General features: G+C 33.5%; 4 protein-coding genes across 4 annotated transcripts; 1 reads left to right on the top strand and 3 right to left on the bottom strand.

Annotated features, from left to right (window-relative positions):
• The first annotated feature begins 4,736 nt into the window (after positions 1-4,736).
• LOC120088169 (uncharacterized) lies at positions 4,737-8,298 on the top strand. The gene is made up of 6 exons (XM_039045279.2): positions 4,737-5,400; positions 5,672-5,866; positions 5,974-6,213; positions 6,504-6,721; positions 7,091-7,342; positions 7,680-8,298. The coding sequence occupies exons 1-6, from the start codon at positions 5,061-5,063 to the stop codon at positions 7,941-7,943; spliced, it is 1,509 nt and encodes a 502-aa protein (XP_038901207.1). The 5' UTR covers positions 4,737-5,060; the 3' UTR covers positions 7,944-8,298.
• A 67-nt stretch (positions 8,299-8,365) lies between these two features.
• Positions 8,366-10,924, bottom strand: LOC120088171 (hydroxyacyl-thioester dehydratase type-like protein). Its single transcript, XM_039045281.2, has 4 exons — positions 10,440-10,924; positions 9,100-9,418; positions 8,858-8,973; positions 8,366-8,763 (listed from the first exon to the last, which is right to left on the bottom strand). Exons 2-4 carry the CDS (start codon positions 9,367-9,369, stop codon positions 8,661-8,663), a joined length of 489 nt encoding a protein of 162 aa, XP_038901209.1. The 5' UTR covers positions 9,370-9,418; positions 10,440-10,924; the 3' UTR covers positions 8,366-8,660.
• A 651-nt stretch (positions 10,925-11,575) lies between these two features.
• Positions 11,576-13,095, bottom strand: AAK6 (P-loop containing nucleoside triphosphate hydrolases superfamily protein). Its single transcript, XM_039045280.2, has 3 exons — positions 12,768-13,095; positions 12,465-12,610; positions 11,576-12,025 (listed from the first exon to the last, which is right to left on the bottom strand). The coding sequence occupies exons 1-3, from the start codon at positions 12,963-12,965 to the stop codon at positions 11,839-11,841; spliced, it is 531 nt and encodes a 176-aa protein (XP_038901208.1). The 5' UTR covers positions 12,966-13,095; the 3' UTR covers positions 11,576-11,838.
• Positions 13,096-17,181: 4,086 nt separating this feature from the next.
• On the bottom strand, positions 17,182-21,091 carry LOC120088700 (exonuclease V-like protein). The gene is made up of 7 exons (XM_039046122.2): positions 20,546-21,091; positions 20,090-20,194; positions 19,609-19,730; positions 18,777-18,926; positions 18,520-18,673; positions 17,961-18,037; positions 17,182-17,663 (listed from the first exon to the last, which is right to left on the bottom strand). Exons 1-7 carry the CDS (start codon positions 21,080-21,082, stop codon positions 17,444-17,446), a joined length of 1,365 nt encoding a protein of 454 aa, XP_038902050.2. The 5' UTR covers positions 21,083-21,091; the 3' UTR covers positions 17,182-17,443.
• Positions 21,092-22,644: the final 1,553 nt, after the last annotated feature.

Here is a 22,644-nt window from a genome sequence, read left to right as displayed (position 1 = left end):
TCTACTTTTCCATTTTGTCACATTGAACAAAAAATTCTACTTCGATGGTATATTTTATTGGTTCAAGTACATAGTTTTGGTTTGAAACTTCTATCAAATTTCAAATCTTGGATTTTAGATTCTTAATTATAAATGACAAAATTAGAAAGTTGATAAAAAGTTAGTGACCCAAATCAAGTTTCCTGTTTAAAATTAAAATAACGGTGATGAGAACCAATGCCATAAAAAGAAGGATAAAATACATTTTTGACCCTTGAATTTTGAGTTTAATTTCTGTGATCATTAGGATTTGAAATGGACACTTTTACTCTTGAGTTTTGAATTTAGTTTTCATTTAGTTTCGTAAGCTTCTAATTTTCATTAATACTAACTTTTAATTTAGTTGTCTGATTTAAAGTTATAAGTACTAGCATGAGATGTTTTTGTATAGTTAAATATGTTCGGATTCTTTTAATCCAACCTATAATAATTTTATGATTAGATCAAATTTACAATATGAATATAGCTTTACTAAGTTAATGCACATATTTTTTCTTTAGGGGTCAAAGGTTTAAAATTTTCTATCTCAAATGATGTGGAACTAAAAAACGCATCCAACTTTTTTTTTTTTTTTTAATTCAATAATTTGGCTTTGAGTACAACTGATAATTTGGATTTGAATGTTTGGAAAAGTAAGTTCTTTGTTTGTAACTACTAATTATTTGTTTAGCATCTAATATCTCTAATTTGAATAATGATTATATCCTTTTCACTATTATGTACTAGTACTTGCTGTCCATGTGGTGGTTATATATATAGTTCCTCCCAGCCTAGAAGATGACTGGCTGTGGTCATTAATCTCCAGTTTAATCATTCGATGACTATTCCTAATCCATTCCGACCTTTTATTAAATATGATTAAATTACAAATTTGATTGAGTTTTAAAAGTTAAAATTTAGTTCTTATGATTTGATAGAACCTTATAAATATTCCCTATAGTTCGATGGGTCCTTGATTTTAAGCAAACTAAAGAGATTAAATTCTAATTATAAATAATAGAGATTAAATTTTAACATTTTTAAAATTATAAGGATTAAATCTTTGTTTTTTGAAATATACATATGAACACATTTTTTAGTTAAACTATTCTTAATCCTTAAACTATTCTTAATCCTTAATTTGTTTGTTTTACAGTAAATAGTATACACACATAAATTTCTCAATCTCGTTATTTAAGGTCGTGTTTATCTCGTGGTAAATCAATGTTCTGTAATCGTAATTATGATGTGGATCTACACTTTTTTTTTTTACTAACTTTTCATTATTTGTCATTTTCATTACATTTTTCAACAATAGTTTTTTTAAAATTCTTTTTGTAATTGAGGAATTTAATTATGGATTAGTGATAGTGACCTAAATTCATGTAAAATGCAACCTAATTTTAAAATCCTAAAAAAAAGCCATATAAAATGCTTGGCTGAAATTGTATTGCACTGCACAACAAACACTGACACAGTAGCGTTTACTTTACGGTTCCTCAATTTTGCACCTTGAGAAAAACAAACAAAACTGGTGGTGCAAGGGGTGTTCCCGTCTTTTCCTCCCGCGTCTTGAATTATTTATTTACCCTTATACCGGTCGGACTCGGAAATTGACCCGACCCGAAAAGTGGGCCCCAATTTTAAATGCCAGTTGAAATTTAGAATTGGTTCTGTGGACCAAAAAAGGTAGGGCGGCGATTTTGTCAGACAGCGACGGATCTAATTTTTCCAACTGCAAACCGTACGACGGTTGCCGGTGTCGCCATCGCCGCCTCCACTCTCCGCTGGCCGTCGACCGGTTTCTTTTAACGGCTCTCCACCACACTTCTCGCGGCCCATAGTGGAGAAATAAGGTTTAACGGTTTCGAGCAATCTTCTCGGGATTCTCCATTTTTAGAAGATATACATATATTCCTTATTATTCAGTTATTCCTTAATTATTTGATTCCTTTTTCCTTTTTTGTGTTTGAAATTTATAAATCAAATTAGGTTTCTTTCTAGTTTCAATGCATTACAAAACCCCACTCCTAAATCAAGTAACTGCTTTGCTCCAAAAAAAAAAAAAAAAAAATCAAAGTAACTGTTTAGTAATATTTTATTTGTTTTTTAAAAAAGATAATGACATTATATTTGTTCAATTTATCACCTTCAATTCCGATTCAAGAAAATGCATGAAATGATTTTAACTTTATTTATTTATTTTGAACGAGAAAGATTTGAAATTAATATATTTAAGATTATGTGTTTGAATGATGTAGAAAAAAAAATAAAGTTAAAATTTACTAATATAGTCTTTTTAACTATGATTTGTTCATTAAAAATTAGAATATGACAAGATTAAAGTAGTAATTTATTTCTAAATCTTATGAAATTTTACAATATAGGACCATTGAAGTTAGAAGTTTCTTTTAATAAAATTAGAATTTCAAATCAGTCCGAATTTTTAAATCATTCTTTTCTAAAGTAAAACAAAAATAACTTTAATTTAAAGTAAAATCAGAATTTCAAACAAGTCTTTCATTTAAAATGTATGAGGACTTGAAATCTCTCAGAATCACAAGGGTTCAAATGTGCCATTAAAATTATTACATCGTCATAATATATTAGCTACTAAATTAATTTATAAAAGTGGTTAGAAGATGCACCATTTTCTTTTGGTAGGAGTGCAGTCACATTCTTATATTTTTCTAGGTGTTGTTAAATAGTGAATAATGCATTGGAATTTATTCCTCAGGACACTACAATTTCTCTCACATTCAAATTCATTTCAACTGTGATAATGTAAAATAGAACAATCACTCACATTTTTACTTTAATCTTCATACTTTTTGACGGATATATAATACTTTATTTTGACTTCATCTCCTTTTTTTCTAAAATATAATATAATATTATAAATTTGTGGTATGATTTCAAACTTAAATTCTATATAATGAATATTACCAATATTCTTTTTTACCAGTTCAGCCATGTTTAAATTTGGTTAGTATGTATTTATAATATTTTAGGATCTGCTTAGATAGACTAGAGAAAAAAGTATTTTTTTTTATGAAATAATCATTTTTATTTATACTCTTTTGATAAAAACGGTTGAAGACAAACTTGAATGTGTCTCAAAAACTATTTGAGTTATTACCTAACACATCAATTTTTTTTTTTCAAATTGGTTTATTTTCAAAATCAATCATTTCAAAGTTAATCCAAACACACACTTAATCAACTATAAAATATGAATATAAAATATTTAGTGATCTAATAAGCACAAATTTTAATGTTTAACTAAATATTTAATTTGTCAAAGTGAATCTAGATCCGTGGTAATTGACATGACCTTCTACCCTAGAAGTTGTACATACGCACACCTTTTAGATATATATATATATATTTTTTTGTAAATGTATTGTAATTAAAATGTAGGGTGGGAGAATCGAATAGTATGAATATTATGACTATGCTTTTGTTGGCATTTTTAGATAATTTTTCTAGCACTATCATACCACATATTACTTCTATTTCTCAAAAAAAAAGTTTCATACAAGTTTTTCCCCCTTTGAAAACATATTATACAAAATCCAGATTTCTCTATATTGTTTTATACTTTTTATCATTTCACCCTCATCCTCATCTACATTCCACGATGTAATGCAAGAGAAACAAAATAAATAAAATAAAACAAACTTTTAGTTAAAAAAATAATTTATAAATATAGAAAAGGATGAAATGCCACGTAAGACGATGGTGGATAACTGAAAAAGTAAGAATTAAAAAATAAATAAAGAATAATGGCCACCAAAACGGTTGAGGCTGAGGCAGGGGAGTGGTAGAGCCGTCCATACTTTCAAATCAGCGAAATATTTCGAGCAATCCCAATACTCTTTTCTCCCACTCTCATTTTCCAATAAAAATTATTTAATAATATTTAATTAAAATACCATCTTAATCTTGTAATTTTATCCAATTTTCACATTACTTTTAATAAATTTTAAAATTAACTCTCCTGCGTTAATGTCATTCATTTTTACTTAAAAAAAAGTAGTGTTTATTAACTTTTTGGTTTAATAAATTGAGAAAATTATTATTAGGTCAAGACAACATTTTGGTTAAAGTTTAATTTTAGTCTAAATAAATCTTAAATTTAGTTTTTAATACTCGTTAATTGTTATTTTTTTTTAAAAAAAAATTATCTTTCTTTACATTCTCACTCTAAATTCAAAAATATGGTCACATAATATGTTTGCTTTGTATGAAAGTCATTATTATTTAGTCAATCTCGATAAAAATTAACTTTGAGAGACTAACAATATTTATTAAACGTATTGGTTGAAAAATATTAATAATTTTCACTTAAAGAAAATATTATTGTTTTTAAATAAAAAAATTGGTTAACTTATTTATAAATATAACAAATTTTTCTTATCTATTAGTGATTTATCACTGTGAACATCTACCAACATTAGTGATATAAGTCTATCATGGTCAATCATTAGTAGACAGTTTTACCATACTAATAGTTACTAATTTTTTTATGGAAAAAAATAAATAATAAACTAACTAATTTTAAAAATTATAGAATTTAAAAATAGAATAAAACCAAAATAGTAGAATACAAGAGCATTATTTTAAAATGTAATAATAATATATGTTTTCAAAAAAAAAGAAAAGAAAAGAAAGAAAGAAAAATGTAATAATAATAAATGAATAACAAATAAATAAATAAATAATTGAATTCGTCTTCGTCTTCGTCCCCACCCACCACGACCATCACCACCACCATCGCCATTGCCTTTCCAGTTCCCCTTTGTTCGTCAAACATTTCTCTTCTGCTAACCCTAGATTCTTCTTTCTCTCTCTTTTTCACTTTGCGTCTCATTCAAGCCTTTTCCACATCACTTCGTTTCTATTTCTCTTTCTTTCTTTCTTTATTTTGATTTTCATTCCACTTCCCACGACACTGAATTTTATGCCACAGGTTTTGATTCTTTCTCCACGTCCTCCGGCGACGCCATTCTAGTCTGCCGTGATTTGGATCTGCGGACGGTATGACTTCCGCAGTGCCGCCGTCTTATACTGCTAGCCATGGAGTGGGAGGTGAACCGGAGAATTTTGGAGATCAAGCCATGGAGTTTCTCAAGGCGGCTGGGGAGATGGCTCTGGAGTTCGGGAAGGGGTGTAGGGATATTGTGGTGCAGAGTTTTGGAGATAATGAATCGTATCTTGTGAAGACGTTTGGGAAGGGATCGTACATTGAGAAGAGAGTGAGAGGACCTTGTGAGAAGGTTTTTGGTAAATTGCGGTTCTTCAATGACTACTTGCCCGAGGATAAGGATCCGTTTCATGTTTGGATGGTCATACTGTCCGTTTCGGTTCTTGTTTTGGCAGGTGAATTTCTGAACTTCGCTTTTGCTGTATCTGTGTTTTTTAAAGTTTATAAAGATAGTTGAATTTAATTTGAACTTCGTGTTTTTCGAATTTTGCTTCGTTTCCTTACTTCGCTTCTTGAATCGTTTTCGCGCTTCCTTCTATCTGAAGAATCATATTTGTACCAAACTGAAGAATTTCCTCTGAATTGCGTTTTTAATGGTTGTCTTCTGGTTGACTGAGGAATTTCCTCTGAAGAACCTCTTTAATGATCTGGTTTGTTTAACTGCAGTTTTAAGTCTTAGTGATCAACGCGATGATATTGCCATCTCACCAATTAAAAAGGTTTACATGCATCCTCCGAGCGCCAAGCGAGTAATGCTTCCAGACGGTAGATTCTTGGCTTACAAGGAGCAAGGTGTCTCTGCAGAAAGAGCTAGATTTTCAATGATCGGTCCTCATACTTTCCTCTCTTCTCGGCTTGGAGGTTGTATAGGAAGGGTTTAAGATTTCAGGAAATTTTATGTTAAATTATTCCTGTATATCTTTACGCAACCTTTTCTGAACATATTTTCATATGATTCTTATCCTTAGGAATGCCTGGGCTTAAGTCTTCGATGTTGGAAGAGTTTGGCATTCGCTTATTGACATATGATCTCCCGGGGTTTGGTGAGAGTGATCCTCATCCTCAAAGAAACCTTGAATCTTCAGCAATGGACATGTCATTTTTAGCGAATGCTTTAGGTGTCAACGACAGATTTTGGGTAATAGGGTATTCCACAGGGAGCATGCATGCTTGGGCAGCTCTTAGGTATATTCCTGATAAACTTGCAGGTACGAATATGACAATAATACCATATTTCTTCAGTTAAATGCTCAAAGCTCAATGCTGAAATGTAGAATTAATAAAAACAAACAAGGACTTGTTCGATTCTAGCTCAAATTCTGTAGAACATCTTTGAATCGAAATAGTATTGCTGGAGTGGGATTTTTTAAGCCAGTGAAAGAGAGAGGGAGAGATGGAGACGGGGATATTGGATGAGGATACCCAATTACATTTTCAGAGTTGCAATGACTATATGTTGGCAATAGAATTTCTGATATATATTGGCATCCTTCTGCAGGTGCAGCTATGTTTGCTCCAATGGTTAATCCCTATGATCCAAGTATGACAAAGGAGGAAAGACGTCGGACATGGGAGAAATGGAGTAGAAAGAGGAAATTTATGTACTTCTTAGCTCGAAGATTTCCTACTGTTCTTCCTCTGTTTTACCGTAGGAGCTTCCTGTCGGGGAAGCATGATCAGATTGATAAGTGGTTGGCATTATCACTAGGAAAAAGGGTGAGACTCTATTATCTACAGTCACAGTTGATCTTTAATCGTGATCCTTCTGTTGTAAGAATGGTCTTCCCCATTGTTGATGATTAGACATCTGTGATGATATGTTGAGAATGTTTTCATGTTTCTCTAGTCTTGGCTGGAACTCCTATTATATGCGGATGTCTAATTTCTTGTTTTGTAATGTTTTCATGTGTAACGTGAAATTCTAGATATCTAACGTAAGGTACAAAACTTCATAGTTTTTGGCCCAAGCCATTTAGGTTTTGTTAACTGGTTTTCTTTTCTAGAGATTTCACTGAGCTTTTGAGATTGCATAGAAACTTCACTAAATCATCACTGAGGATCTAGTCATAATATCTTTTTTTTCAGGATAGAGCTTTAGTAGAGGATCCGATCTCTGAAGAGTTCTGGCAAAGAGACGTAGAAGAATCAATCAGGCAAGGTATTGCAAAACCTTTTGTGGAGGAAGCTACATTACTGGTGTCAGATTGGGGTTTCAAGCTTCACGATCTCAGGTTACAGAAACGTCAAGTAAAATCTGTGATTCATTGGCTCAAGTCTTTAGTAGGTGATGTCCAAGAGGAATTCACTGGCTTCCTTGGTCCAATACACATATGGCAGGTTAGATTTTGATTGCTGATGTTCATCTTCCTCAAAATTTAACTTTTGGTACTTTTACAATTTTTATTATTATTTATTATAACCAGTAGTATCATGCTGATTCCTTCTCATCAACCTCATATTTTTATTAACATGACGTCAATGCCCACTTCCTCATTATAGTGGCCTCTGCTTCACTTGAACTAGCTGATGAATGACGTCTGAGAAATTGAATTTTTTGAAAAAGGACTTTATCTGGACAATGAAAATAAACTCTATTTTTTAAAATCCTAATTGGAGCTGTCAATTGTAGTTTGGTTTGATTCTCCCTTATGATCTCATATGTTCCTTCAAACAGGGGATGGATGATATGGTGGTTCCACCATCGATGACCGATTATGTTCATCGGATCCTACCAGGAGCTGCAGTCCATAAGCTCCCATTTGAAGGCCATTTTACCTATATCTACTTCTGTGACGAATGCCATAGACAGATATTTACTACCCTCTTTGGAACCCCACAAGGCCAACTGAACATTTCCCGTTCTGTAGATCAAATTTCCTTCGATCACAACACAGAAGTTCTCGAAGTTCAAACCGTCGATGATTCTGCCACAGACTAAAAGATAGCAGTTGTAGTTCACTATAGATAATGTACATACCACACGATTGCTCTGGTGCTCCTCTACCAGGTACCGAGGAGAAAGATAGCTTTCTTTTTCATTCCCCTCCCCTCTCCCCCCTCCCCCTTTTGCCCCATTGATTTTTTTTTTTTTTCTTTTTTTGGGAAAATTACGAGTTAAGGGTAGTCAAGGGTTTAGTGAACATGCTGTCGAAGGAGCAAGTTATTACATGCAATAGAAATATTACCGTATCAGAATCTTCTGATTCTTAAACTTTGACTACACTTTTATGCTGCTTGGATGTCTCATTGAACACAATACAATTGAATAAAAATTCAATTCATTATCCTCTGTAGTTTATGTGAGTACATAAGTGTTTATCTGTTTCATTTTGTTAGTCTCTATTGATGATAGTTGATCAGTTTGAAGATGGAAACGCTCATGGCAACTTTATTGAAAACGAAACAAGCCTAGATGACAGCATACAATAGATATTGTTCATATCCCTATCAATAAGAGATGGAACAAAAGAAAATGGAGGCTAGGAAACCATCTCCAATTCCCAGACTTGACAACCTTCAGCCAGAGCGGGTAAAGAAGAAATTGAATGAATTCAAGTGGCAAACTGCTCCCTTCAACCACATCTTAGGCCAGCTAACAGCCCTCCAACCCGAGTACAAGGGAACGGTCGAGACTTAAATCTTTGAACATCTTCTTCTACCCGTTTGTGGAATGAAAATCAGACGGTATGATGGCCCTTGCCTCACCCTCGAGAACAACTTCGTGGCCATTCCTCATGCACTTTGTTATGAATTTTGCCCTGAAATACACATTTGGCAAGTACCCAACTCAATGAAATGATAACTTGATATTTGAATTTGAGAATGTAGAGATTTTCCCAAGAGTAAGCTTACAGGTATCTCTTCTTATTCTCCCTCAAATCGATTGCTTCTACCTGACCAACGATGTTCTCTCCCACATAGACTGGCAACTTAAAATTCAAGCTTTGTGACACGTAGATGGCTCCGGGCTACAAAAAAAAAAGGCCATACATTAAAAGATCTCAAACAAGCATTAAATCAGTTGTAAGATTCAGGTGGCATTTCTCAATCCCCTAAAAGTTTAAGGGTAAGAAATGCAAACTGGCCAGACTTACAAAATGAGAGGAAATGATATGAGGGAACATTGAAGCAACAAGCATCCCGTGAACAAGACGGCCGTTGAATCCAGCACGCCGAGCTAATTCGGAATCAAAATGCAGAGGATTTGAGTCATGACTCACTTTGGAGTATTCCAAAACATCTTTGCTGGTGAATATTCTGGTATAGCTCAAGATATCTCCAACTTTGAGCACATTAGAGGTTGATGAAGAGAAGCATTTCAAAGAAGTTGAAATATGCATTGAGAATAAACCTCTACTTAACATACTTGTAAATAAAGGGCTAATAAATATCAGTCAAATGTCTGCTACAAAGCTGTAACAAAAAAAAAGGGCAACTATTAAATGCTCTAGAGAAAAGAATAAGACAAGGCAAAATATGAAGGCACCTAGAATAGATGAACTGCAGAAATGCTTTATATCTGAAATTACATTCTCAAAAGTTTTTTTTTTTGGCGGATAAGAACTGCTCGAGGAAAAAATGAAAGAATACAAGGTCGTACAAAAATACGTCCGCCAAAAAAACCCCATCTAAAGGAAGGGGTTCTAGCTAAGTAAAATGTTTCCTAGAGAATAGTTACAAAAAAACTTCGGCATGAAATCTCACTAAAGACCACACCTCACAAGGGTCCCTATGCTCCCTCTAAACACTCTATCATTCCTCTTCCTCCAAATATCCCAAACAACCGCACACACCCCAGCAAGCCACAAAAAATGGCCTTTCTCTCTGAAAGGTGGATCAAGGAGGAACTCCTCGATCATCACACGAACCTAGTAAACACTCCCTCCCTCTACATTCTCAAAAGTGTTGGTTTAGGGAGATTTTTATACGGATGGCCCAATCCTAGTTGTGTTAATGTGGAATAACCTACTCCTAAATAACTAATGAAAATGTTTTTTTTTTTTTACTTACATTATACAACACTTAACCGTCTAAAACTTAGTATTGTGTTAGGGACATCTCACCCATCGTGAAATAGTCATAATCCTAACCCAATGTTCATGTTAATCTAGGGCTACGGCCATTTAGCGGGTGAGACATTCTTAACGCGGTACTGAGTTCAAGACAGCTAAGTGTTCTATGACGTAAACAAAATGTTAGTTTTCATTGATTTTTGTCATTCCGTATTAACACGACCAAGATTGGGTTGTCCGTACAAAAATCTCTTGTTTTATTTGTAGGGTGTAATTTTACGTCAAGGATGCTTCACTAAGTCATTAATATTTGGATATGGCATTTTATCAAACACCTTAAGGGCAAGTTTTAGATACTGCTTAAAAATGGAGATTTGAAAGGAACAATGAAGAGAATTGGCAAGTAAAAGAAAGCAGATTACCTTTAATTATACGATTCTGGAAAAATCTGTAGTCCTTTGGTCATCTTGAAGAGACGGAGAGGGAGATAAAAAGAGACGGAAGGAAACTGAGTTGTTATATTCTCTCTAAAATCACTAGCTATATCTTGATCTTATAATGGCGGACGCATTTATTTCTTCTTCTTTTTTTTTTTTTTTTCATATATAGAAAAATTAGCTTGAGATTGAATATTTGATTATGGTGGTACTGTGCTGAATGAATCTTTTTTTTTTTTTTTTCAAATTTTTACTGAAGTGTTGATTAAATCATTCTACAACTTTAAAAGGTTTCATTTTTAACTTTTAACTATGAAGATTGTTCCAATAAAATATTCTTAAACTATGAAATTGTTCCAAAAAATAAATATTTTGCATAAAAAATTTAAGATAAATGATGAAGTTTGACATAAAAGCTAAAAGTTAAGAGTGCTTCCATCTGAAATTATTTACATAATTATTTCTTATATATAAGTTGTCTCATATATGTTATTATATATAAGTTGTCTCGATATTCAAAATATTATCGCGTATGCTTTTCATATTTGACATATTAGTCCAATTATTTTGACGGAAAAAACTCTCCAACTTACCAGTTTGAAGATAATCTCTTTTCTTAATTGAAACAAAGAATTAAGGACATTAAAAAATTTAGCCATTAAACCAACCTACGAGGAGTTTGATGATAATCACCTCCTCAAAATCGGATGAAACTGATAAGCATTTGTGTATGAAGAAGATGCATATAAAAAACGTGCCACCAATTATCATTTCAAAGGACTAAAACTGAAAAAATGGCATGCCTTAACATTCCAGAGACATTGACTAGCATACAAACAACGACATAATCTTCTACAAAAATGTTTCAAGCTTTCAAAGCACACAAATTAGCAAGCAATGACGCAGCTGTTTACAAGTTCAAGCAGATTGCACACAGGAGAATGTCTTCATTTATGCAAAACAAACATACCCACATCAAACAGCCTATTCATACAAAGATCTCAAGAGTTTATGACTTTATACCCATCTTCAAAGGGCCCCTACTTGCGTCCTGAATCCTTGAGAATTTTCTGCATTCTGCAATGGAATCATGAAGCACCCAGATCAAGAGATTCAAAAGATTTTCAATCGTAGTCCTCAAAATTCTTCGATAATATCCATTGAGTTTCAATGATAAACATTGATACAAACTGGGTAAAACCTGATAAAAAGGGTGTAGCTTTCTAATACTCCAACAATGGAGAATTGGGAGATATACAACTAATAAAGATGAGGCTAAAAACCAATTCCATCAAGCAGCAAAGACAGCTTTCTTTTACTTCACATAAAATTAGAATCAAGAAAACGGGTGCAAAAATAATCTCATCTTTGTTTTCTTATCTGCTTAGCTTACAGGTTGCCAATTCTTGACCCAGTTCGCCAAAGTTTCAACACTTCTAGCTACATCTTCTACAGTGTCACTCCTTAGAGCCACCACTATGTTCTCCTGATAATTTTCTTTCGCTTCCTCCAGTAATATCTGAAAGATTTCACATTCAATATTGTTTGAAAGCTTAGCTCCCTCGTATCCCCTGCACACCACAAACAGAATCCCACGAGTGTCTGAAAAGAGGGTTGGAGCAAAATGCAGAATCAGAATAATCACAAACAAACAAGCTTTGATTTCTCTTAAATCACCTATTGATCCAAAAGTTTAGACGATGAATGAAGCAAATTTAATATAATATTGTCTAAAACTCACCTTCACTTGTAATCCAATAAGTGGAAATCAATATTAAATGTGGAGAAAATAAATTAAGAGAAAGGATCTCCCTGCTCTAACACTATCATAAACATCCCTAGATTACCTACTCTAACACTATTTTAAACTTTCAATTGATCCAAAAAAGCTTGAGTCGATGGGTAGATTATCCGCCCTAATACCATTTTAAACCTCCTATTGAACCAAAAACTTAAGTGTTTGATAGGTGTTGGAAATTTTAATATCATATCATTTAACAATTTTGTTACCTCTTCGTCAAGCGGTCATATAAGATGGAGTTCTCAGTTTGGAGAACAACCACGCGATCAAACCACCGCTCAGGGAAAAAATCACAACCGTGATAGTCCACAATGATTCCACCTTCTTCCATCAAATCCTCCAACTCATCGCAGACCTGAAAATTTCAGTAGGCCTACAGGTTAGCATCATCTCGAGTACAACGGAAAAGCCATTAAAATTCATTCAGTCTAAGACCGGTGTCAATTCGTAATTAGGTTACAGGAGGATGAAATCAGCAGTTTATGTAAGGATTAAAGAAGAAAAAACCTAACCAGATCTTCGTTGATGACATAGCATTGGAGTTCGTCGTCCCAGCCATCGTGCAAACTTTTCTCCTTCACAAGGTCTCCGATGGAGACATGACGGAGTTGAGCGGTGTCTGCTAAAGCAGATGAGGTTGTTGTCTTGCCGGTGCCCGGAGTTCCGGTGATCAATATGTTCGGTCTCTGCCTCTTCCGATCTGTCGCCATCGGAATTTTCCCGGCTTCCACTTTTCAGTGAAGTTCTTGTGTTCTAGGGTTTCCTTTTCTGTTTTCTTCGGTTTTATCCTTTGCATCTACGTTTCTGAAGGATAATTTTTCGACCAATTAGAAACTGCCACGCTGTCATATTTTTGTTCACTTTTAAGAAAGATTTCATTAACAAATTTGGGCTTTGGGCCTATGGCTAAGATGGATATTGGGCTTTCGACCCACCATCGACTTAAGAATATGTTTGCAACCTATAGTGTTTTAATTAAAAAAAAAAGTGAAAATATTACTTTAAAATTTATTTAATTTTAGTCTCTATACTTTCTGTTGTTCATTATGAATTAAAATTATACTAAAACTGAACTAACCTATAAAATATTATGGCATATAATAATTTTTATACACAAAATTTCACAAATGTTAATTTTTTTTTTTTTTTTTTTTTTTATCAAAACTATTAGTTTTTGCACTCTCTAAATCCGGCTAAGAAATGATTAGGAGTGTACATATGTTAGTTTTAGGATCATAAAAAATTGAATGATCAATTTTCATTTTATAAAACCGACTTCTAATTGGTTGTATGCAATGATTGTCACTTTCTTTTTGTTATTTTGGTTTAGATCTTATTTTAGTTCCCAATCTTTCAATTTTGTTCTATTTTGATTTCTAAATTTTTAAAATGTCTGTTTTGGTATCTAAACTTTCAATAATGTCTATTATGGTCTTAGACTAAGATATTAAACAAATGTTTGGATTGATTAGAGAAAAAAATGTTTTAAAAAAATGTCATTTTAATTTAAACTTTTACTAAAAACTGTTTAAAATACAATTTGAAAGTGTTTGAAAAGTTGTCAAACACTTCAATTTTTTCCAAAATAATTTATTTTCAAAATTAAACACTTGAAAAGTTAAACAAAACACAACAAAAGTCTCAATTCGATCGATTTCATTTTCATTTTTAATTCCCTAAAAAAAAAAACTTTAAAGCTTCCATGTTCTTTGTGAAAACAAATATTAAAAATAAATGCATTTTTCAATAAGAATGGATTGGCTTTGAAAATCCATTAGAATACATGGACTGTTTTGCTCATAAATCACAAAACCATTAATGATCTAAAACACACTTAACAGTTAACACCAAAAGCATCCATTGCTACAAACGTTAAAAGAATTTCATCGTCGAATTCTTGTTCCCAAAGGAACAAAGTACAAAGACAACATCTTAATTAGCAGAGACAGTAATTGTCCGAAAGGAAAAAGAATCCAGCCATGTCAAAAATTTCATAGTCATTTAACATCAATGACCAAAATAAGAATCAAAATAGAATAAAATCGGAAATTTAAGATTTAAATCTATTTTCTTCAATGAGCTTTAGAATCTTACCTTTGCGAGTTAGAGATGAGAGATCGTCGAAGTGAACAAACGGTGCGAGGTTGAACTCAAAGAGAGACAGAGAAAGCGAGTCGAAGGGATGTAAGACAGAGAGAGATCATCGGACATCGAGACAGAGGTGGAGGTGGTGTGTCGAAGGAAATAGGAAGAAGAATGGAAGATTTTAGGGTTGGTTTGGTTTGCACTTCAAATGAAATTTTGTTTCTAAAAACTATTTCGGATTATGTGATTTAAATAGTGCAAATTCTGAAAATAATATTTTCCGATAACACAGGTCCTTTCAAGATGGTTTGTCCTCACTCACATGCATCATAGGAAAATTCTCAAGAGGATACTCAACATAAGATTGCTCCAAGCTAAGCATGCTTAGTCTTGGAGTTCCTATGATTGAGCCATCAAAAAGGAAGATACACCTTGTTGGAATAAGTAGTGACTTTTTAGTTCTTTTAAGGTCTTTCTTAACCATACTTTCATGTCCTCAGGATCCCTCTCATTTAGATGTGATGTCGGTTTATTCATGCACCCCTCCTAAATTCGGGTCATTACATACCCACTAGCTTCCGCTCCCGAACCACATCTTACTGGGAGAGGTTTCACTCTGATATCATCTGTAATGCTATAGGCCTAGGATTCAGACCAGGATTCGAAATCCAGATTCGATACCTGATGGCCCCGACATTCCCCTACGACCTAGCTACGTTGTCCTTACATGTCTTGAATGCTTTTAGAAGTGAATGTTGTTAGGATTGCTCCAAGTTTCCAAGTTAAGCACGCTTAACTTTGGAATTCCTATGATTGAACCACTAAAAAGGAAAATATACCTTATTGGTATATGTAGTAACTTTCAATTCTTTTTAGTCTTTCTTAATCATACTTTCATGTTCTCACGATCTCTCTCATTCGGATGTGATATCGGTTTATTTATATATCTCTCCTAAACTCGGGTCGTTACATCTAACTTGCTTCCAAATCATAAGGACCACAATTTCAATTTATCCTATAAATTATTGCTTATAAATAAATTAATAATAGTTTAATGTCAACCAGTATTTAATGGCTAACTAGAAATAGTTTACAATTGTTTAAATTAGAATCTAATTTATGAATCTGCTGATAAATACATATTTGAAAATATGAAATATAATTCTGTTTTCATTTAATCCTTTATTTTCAAATTTCTGTTTTGAGATTTTCTATGAAACAGACCTTTAGGATTTCAACCTTTTTTTAATCGAGAAAGAAAGAGAGAAAAATAAAAATAAAAAATTAAAATTCTATATACTAAAACTAAACAATAAATATATTTAAATTTTAAAATTTGAAAAATTTCTGGCCTCCCCTAGCAATCTTGTCGCGTGAGATTGGGAATAGAGGTGTATATTTAATGAATTTCTCTCTCACGGGGAATCCCATCCCGTTTCGTGAAAATTTTCTCAAGAATAAAATGCAGCGGGGATGAGGATGCCATCTACGGTCCTACTTAATCGTGGACATCTCTAACTGTTGGCGATTTGCAGCTGCACGGATGGAATAAAGGCCAAAATTAGAAAAAGGTGGAGAATGAACAAAAGTGACACCCTCTCAGGTTTCTATTTTTTTTTTTAACATATATATTTTTAAATATAGATACATAATAAATAAGAAATTTTCTAAGAAAACTATTTATACAAAATAATAAAATTTTAATTTTTTTTTATAGAAATTGATAAAGACTGATAGAAGTATGTCGATGATAAGAACTGATAAACGCTGATAAAGTCTATCAATATCTTTGAGTGTTTTTTTTTTCTTCTTTTTTTACTATTTCGGTAAACAGTTTGACATTTTCTCTCTATGTGAAACTTTCCCTAATAAATATGGGGAATTGAAGATGGATGCATCGTTTTTTTTTCCTTTCTTTGAGAAAACAACTATAAGAGTATTATTGCAAAAGTAGTTAGTTTCTTTTGCTTCCTTCTAAATATTTATGCAATAATTTTTTTTAAATTGATTTAGATTTCATTAAAATTCATTGAGTTCCAATTATCATCTCCCATCTTGAGTGTTAAGTATGTACGTGCATTTATAACCGTCATTTCCTTACCTTAGCATACACATTTTCCTTTCTTTGGAATAACTTTATATTCTGAAATTTTGAGCTCGAATATAGTTTTTATGACCAATAACAAAATCAAATTATGTCTTCAATTTGAACAAAATCAAGTAATTTGAAAATGAATTGATTCAAATTTTAATCTAGGAATGTTAAGCTAAATTCAGATTCTAAATTCAGTTTATTTTTATTTTTAAATATATGGAATGTTACAGTAAATATATGTATATAGATGGGGTATAAAGGGAAAGAAATAATTATGTTCGAGTGGAGAGTTTTTTTTTCTTTTTCTTAAAAATTAGCCCTATTTGTTCTATCGTGCTAGAAAAATTGAGCGGAGACTTAAGGCCAATTTGGAATGACTAGAAAAAAGTTTTTTTTTTAAAAAAAAATCATTTTTATAAGTTAAAATATACTTGAAAAGTATTTCAAAAACTATTTTAAATAGTTACCAAACATTTTAATTTTTTTTTCAAAATTAAACACTGAAAAATTAAACCAAACACAATTATTTTTTGTTAAAGGTGCTATCCATATGTTATATATCACATTCTCTCAGAAAATTAACCATTAAAACATAAAATATCTATGGTTATTTTATGTCTTATCCAGAGTTATACTCAGATTGGCAACCAACGATTTCAATTCTTACATACAATAAAATTATTTTTTTTTAATAAAATAATATACTTGTAATTGCTGTTTTACCTCACTGCTCAAGCTTAAGAAAATTGCCAATACAACCAAGAATAGTTCTCCAAATTAGAACTACAACACATACATCTGTTTCTAAGAGGTGCAGTTTTGCACCGCGAGTGTAAATACAAACATGATCAATCCAAATTGATATATCTGTTGTAAATAAATCACAAGAAGCTAAAACATAAAACTATAGCTTCTGAGGGGAAGGGTCAGAAAATGAACCCCATAAACATGAAGGAGATGATCTTGTTAGTTGGCAGGAGAGACCAAACCCAGAATTTTCGAGTTGAATTACTCGGGCTTTCGAGTAGCATCGAAGTTAGCATTCACAGGGCAGTCAGAAACAAATTGACAATGTCGGCATTTCCATCGTTCTTCCCGAGGAGTACATTCGGGTTCTCGCTGTCCACCCCAGACCTGTAATAAGGTCTCAAGTTGACTCTTGAGCCAACCATGATTATATGCAAATTCATCTTCAACAATAATAGACTGATCCTTTTGTGATTCATATCTGCACCATAACAATTAACCATATCTTATCAGAACTGAAATATTTCTCAGAAGCAACTGCCAACACAGATCACAATGAAAAATGTAGCATAATGAAGTATCAGTTTCCAAAGGGCAAACCACGAGCATCGGTTTGAGCAAGAAGAAAAGGTGAAGTATACAAAACAGGGTTAAAAGCTCAACATATAAGAAACAGGGTTCAGTCCAAAATCCAATAATAACATATAAAACTATTGCAAATCCAGCACAAGTGCACAACCATTGAAAAAATCAGAACCTTTATAGTATAAATGTGTACCTTAGTAAGAGTTGATTGTGAGAAGGAGGCAGCATGCTACAACAATTTATGTAGTATCTTACTACATCATCAAGAGTCTGTATAAACAAGAAAAAAAACACAAAAATCTGCATATAGTTAGTTTCTTCCGGAATTACCTAATATTGTGTTGACAATACTCTCCTAAAACTTCCCAAAGAAAATCTAATGCATCGAGAGCCTGAAAGTAAGCTCCAGATTATGTAAAATATATACTTATAATTTATGTGTGAGTGTCCAAGCACCTAGATTATTCTCACAAGACAACCACCAAACCCTACTACATTTATTGACAAGGAAACACGGAGAATATTAAATTCTAGGTAGATGGCCACCATCATTTAAACTCATTCCTTCTAGACCCTTCTTTTATTTGCATGACTTTTACAGGTCAACCTAGGGTGGTTACTTTATATAAAATATTTAAAGAAGCTAGTCAGATAATCTTTTTTTCCCCCTATTTTGACATGTAGAGTTAGTATCATTTTCTCATCATCCTTATTATCATTGTGGAAAAACAAGCAGAAGTTAAAAGCTCTACCTTTGCAGTAAAACCAAATGAAGTAGTGCTGTCCGCAATTTCCTCGGACAAGGTGGAATGAGGATTCAAAGAAAAGAAATCGAAAAATTGTCTGATAGAAAAGCTACCAGAAATTAAACTGTCCAATAAGAACTTATAACACATTAATTGAAGCCTGCAAAAACAATAAGGGTAGTTAAATCAATATCCTTTGCAATCCAGAGATGAACATGGAGTGATAATCCTAAGGCTTAAAGAAAATAACCATAATAACATACTTTCCATTTCTTCGTTGTGGTTCAGCAGGAATTGTATCCCGCACACGGGTTTTTCTGTCTATCAACATTGGTATTTTACTGGTATTAATCTCCAACATCTGAATCTCATCAATCACACCAACTATCCATACACCTTCGACCAAGCTCAATCTGAACCCAATGCAAACGTAGCTTCTGTGAGATTGAGAGAAGTGGAAAAATCCAAGTAACAGAAATAATTCTAATAATAGCTACAAATCGTGTGTACAAGAAAAGAGAACAATAGCAGTTGAAAACTGAAAACTGAAAATCAATGGAAGCAAAAGAGAGTAATTTGTTTTAATCAAATCATGGAAAAACGTAAAATGCCCATCTAAAAACAGGGAAACAACTGCCATATGATAGGCTGTAAGAGTGCAAGCACCATATTATTTTCACATAACACTCAACTCATTTTCTATCCAATGTAACTAATTTGAAAGTTCACATTAGCGTGTCCCAAGTTAATGATGCTAAAATTGACATATTTTTCACTTCGTTCATAAGAAGAAAGTATAGTGCAATAGCAAGAATAACGTCAGTAATTGATATTCTAAGAAACTTGCAAAAGAAGAGCAGAAAAAGAACTGGTTTCATTAAACAAATTATTCCCCTAAACTTGTTTCATCAAACGAATCGTTCTCCTATTCATTCAGAGGAACTAAACCAGGCAGTAGAACTGCCTAATTTTCAACTTTAATGTCCCTGATGTGTCACAAAAATTGTTCCAAGCAAGGCTTAACAATTTATGAGTGTAGCTAGAAAGTATGCCGATGGACAAACGGGAGAATCGGACACAAAAATCGGGACTTACACAGGCAGTTCACGAGTCAATCCTTCAAGCACTAGTTGATTTACACCAAATATGAAATTAAGAAGCTTCAAAGCCCATCTATCTTCTTCCGATTTCACCTGAACTTTGACTTTTTTAACAACCTACAAGGATTCAAAGAGGGTACATATTAATAGTGGTAAAAAGGAGAATATAAGAATTACTAATTAGTTCTGTTCATGATGATTACTCAAAATAATTCACAGGTTTTGATAACAAGGTACTTGACACTAAATGCTATAGGATTTCAGGCTGCTATCCTACAGATTTAATCGAAAGGTATGTAAGTAGGGGAACTAACACAGAAGACTCAGTCCTAACAAGGTCATATACATATATGTGATAAATGGTTCAAGCATCACAACATGTAGTCACAAAAGCCATTTTAGATACTACTTACTAAGAAACAGCTAACTAGAGCACGCACAAATGAAATAAGGCAATCTAGAGACTAGAAATTTACCTCCGCTTCAAGCATTGCATGGCGCGCAATACCTGCTTCCATAGCTTTGGTTTTTTTCCGAACTCCAGAAAGAAGAGAAAGCTCCATCTGTTTTTCACACCATTCCTGCAGATGTCAGGTCAGGAGTTAAGTACATAAATTTTCCACCCCATAAAAAGATGGGAAAAATCAGGTTATACTGTCTTGGGTTGCTTCAAGATTTCCTTCAAAGACGAGAAGGAAACAAACATATGGAGACAACTTTCCCAATTCAAATAATCAAATGGGCTTCAGCTTCAGGCTGTCTGGAAGTGTTCAAGCACTTCCTACACAAAAACTGTCCGAGTGTAACATAAACAGATACAAATGTTTTTGAAAGAACTTATACTTATAGAAACAAGCTAATTTAGTTCAGAGTTTATTCCGATCAAATCAAAAATAAGAAAACCAATGAGAAGCGAAACAAGAAGTCCATACCATTTGAGTAATATCAGTGACGGCCAAGGGCTTGTTCCTCCTATAACGTTGCAGAAACGATTCATTGACTTTGATCTTCTTCTGGGTAATCGCGATTTTGCCGAGATCCTCAATGTCTGGCTGGGAAGAAGAGATGCCCCTCTTGGATAGGAGGGTAATGGAGTGAATCGACCTGGTGTTAAAGAGATTCTGAGAGGAACAAAAAGTGGAACGAATAGCGGAGGTTGAAGATCGAGCAGTGGTGACGGCAGCGGCTAAGGCAGCTTCGATTAGGGCCATTTCCTCGTCGCTCACAATCTCAACCGGGATATTTGGGAAGCTTTCGTTGGTATTGTCATCGTCATTAATTGGCGGTAACCCAGAACTTGAATCCGCCATTTTTGGGCGACTATGAGGTGAGTTGGGGATCGTGGAGCAGTTACCGTTGCAATCGCCATATAGTTGAGTTTTTAAAAGCTTCTTTAGAAAGGCAAAGGAGAAAAGGCGGAAGGCATTATCGAAGTTGATGTTTGGCATCCAATCCTTGGTTAGAGGCATAACCAAAGTTACCTTAGGATTAAGAAACGCGCCATTTTGAATAGACTAGTTGGAAGATCAAAATGAGTTTTTTTTTTTTTTTTTTTCTCTAATTATTATTATTATTATTATTATTTATTTATTATTTTATTTATTTATTTTTACAGATGATCTTATTTGAGACACCTAAATAAAAAATAGTCAATTAATGAAAAGTGGTCTTCTGCTTCCGTCATTCACGTGTGATTTTACTACTTCGCCCCTAAGATGCACCCCACACGCCTACCACTATCAAGGAACTCAATCCACGATGGCTCGTCACTCGATATCTCAGTGCATGGTCACTCAATACGACAACAATTGACATGGGCATACTTGATCATAGTCACATCATACTCGATACTCGATAACTTTATACTCGATTCTTTTAAACTTTTTGAATTCTTAACCTACTTGAAGTCCATTATTTCATGATTTCAACTCGTTGCTCAGACTATTCTTTCTCGTCTTTCGATTTTGTATCCCTCAACCATTGCACTTGTTGACTCAAAACTCTCTCGATTCTTTCTACATCAGGCAACATTCTTCTCTTTGTTTATATTTTGGCATCATGTTCCTCAATATGTACTTGCATGTTCCTCGATACTCGACCAATACAGTTTTCATTTCAGTTTTCATATCTTGCATGTTTGGCTGAAGCTTAAATTTTTTTCGTTTCAATTTTCATATTTCTGGTATTTCGGACCGTTTAGAGTTTAGGATTTGAGTAGGATAAGTCATAAAAGTGGAAAATCAAACTGAATGCTCGATAATCAACCATCGAGTTATATGTAATGTAGCGAGTAAGGGATAACACTATGTAGCATGTATCGAGTATCGGGGTAACGAGAATTGTATATCAAGTATTGAATATCGAGTACCATGCATCGAGTATCGTGTATTGTTATTCTATGTAGTATAGCTAGACAATTCAAGATTCCTCCCCATGATCGTTTTCCAGGCCAAGCAACCAATCTATCCTCTCACATTGGGACAACTAACAAGATAGTGAAAGAGAAGCTTACTCCCACTCAGTTTGCCTTTTCAAGAAGATGGTATTTGGGCGATTTGTAGACATGGACATTATCTTCAATATTCCATTGGTCTACTACATTCTATTGAGGGAAGTTGTAGACGATAGGAATGATGGAATGACTTCGATTTGAATCGTACGGTTGTAACATTCTCCAAAGAAGACTTCCTATTGGTGACCGGATTGTGGCGGTCACCTAATCCAATAGTTATAAGGAGGGTTGAAGCACCTGGATCACTGCTAATAGGTACTTCAAGAATGATTTTACAAGGGACATTCACATTGGTACCTTAGAAACAGTGTACAAGGAGATAGAGTTTGAGAATGACATGGATGCTATGAAGATGACATTGGTCTATTACACCAAACTGGCTATGATGGGGAGGGAAAAGATAAGGGTCAATGTCATTAAGACCTCATTAATTGATGTGGAGGATTTGGATTACTTCAATGGCATGGATTGGGAAAACATGTTATGAGAGAGGATGTTACTTGGACTATAAAGAGGATT

The sequence above is a fragment of the Benincasa hispida genome, chromosome 10 (assembly GCF_027475165.1).
Source record: "Benincasa hispida cultivar pf3 chromosome 10, pf3_genome.v1.1, whole genome shotgun sequence".
Taxonomy (NCBI): domain Eukaryota; kingdom Viridiplantae; phylum Streptophyta; class Magnoliopsida; order Cucurbitales; family Cucurbitaceae; genus Benincasa; species Benincasa hispida.
This window is presented reverse-complemented; position numbering and strand designations above follow the sequence as displayed.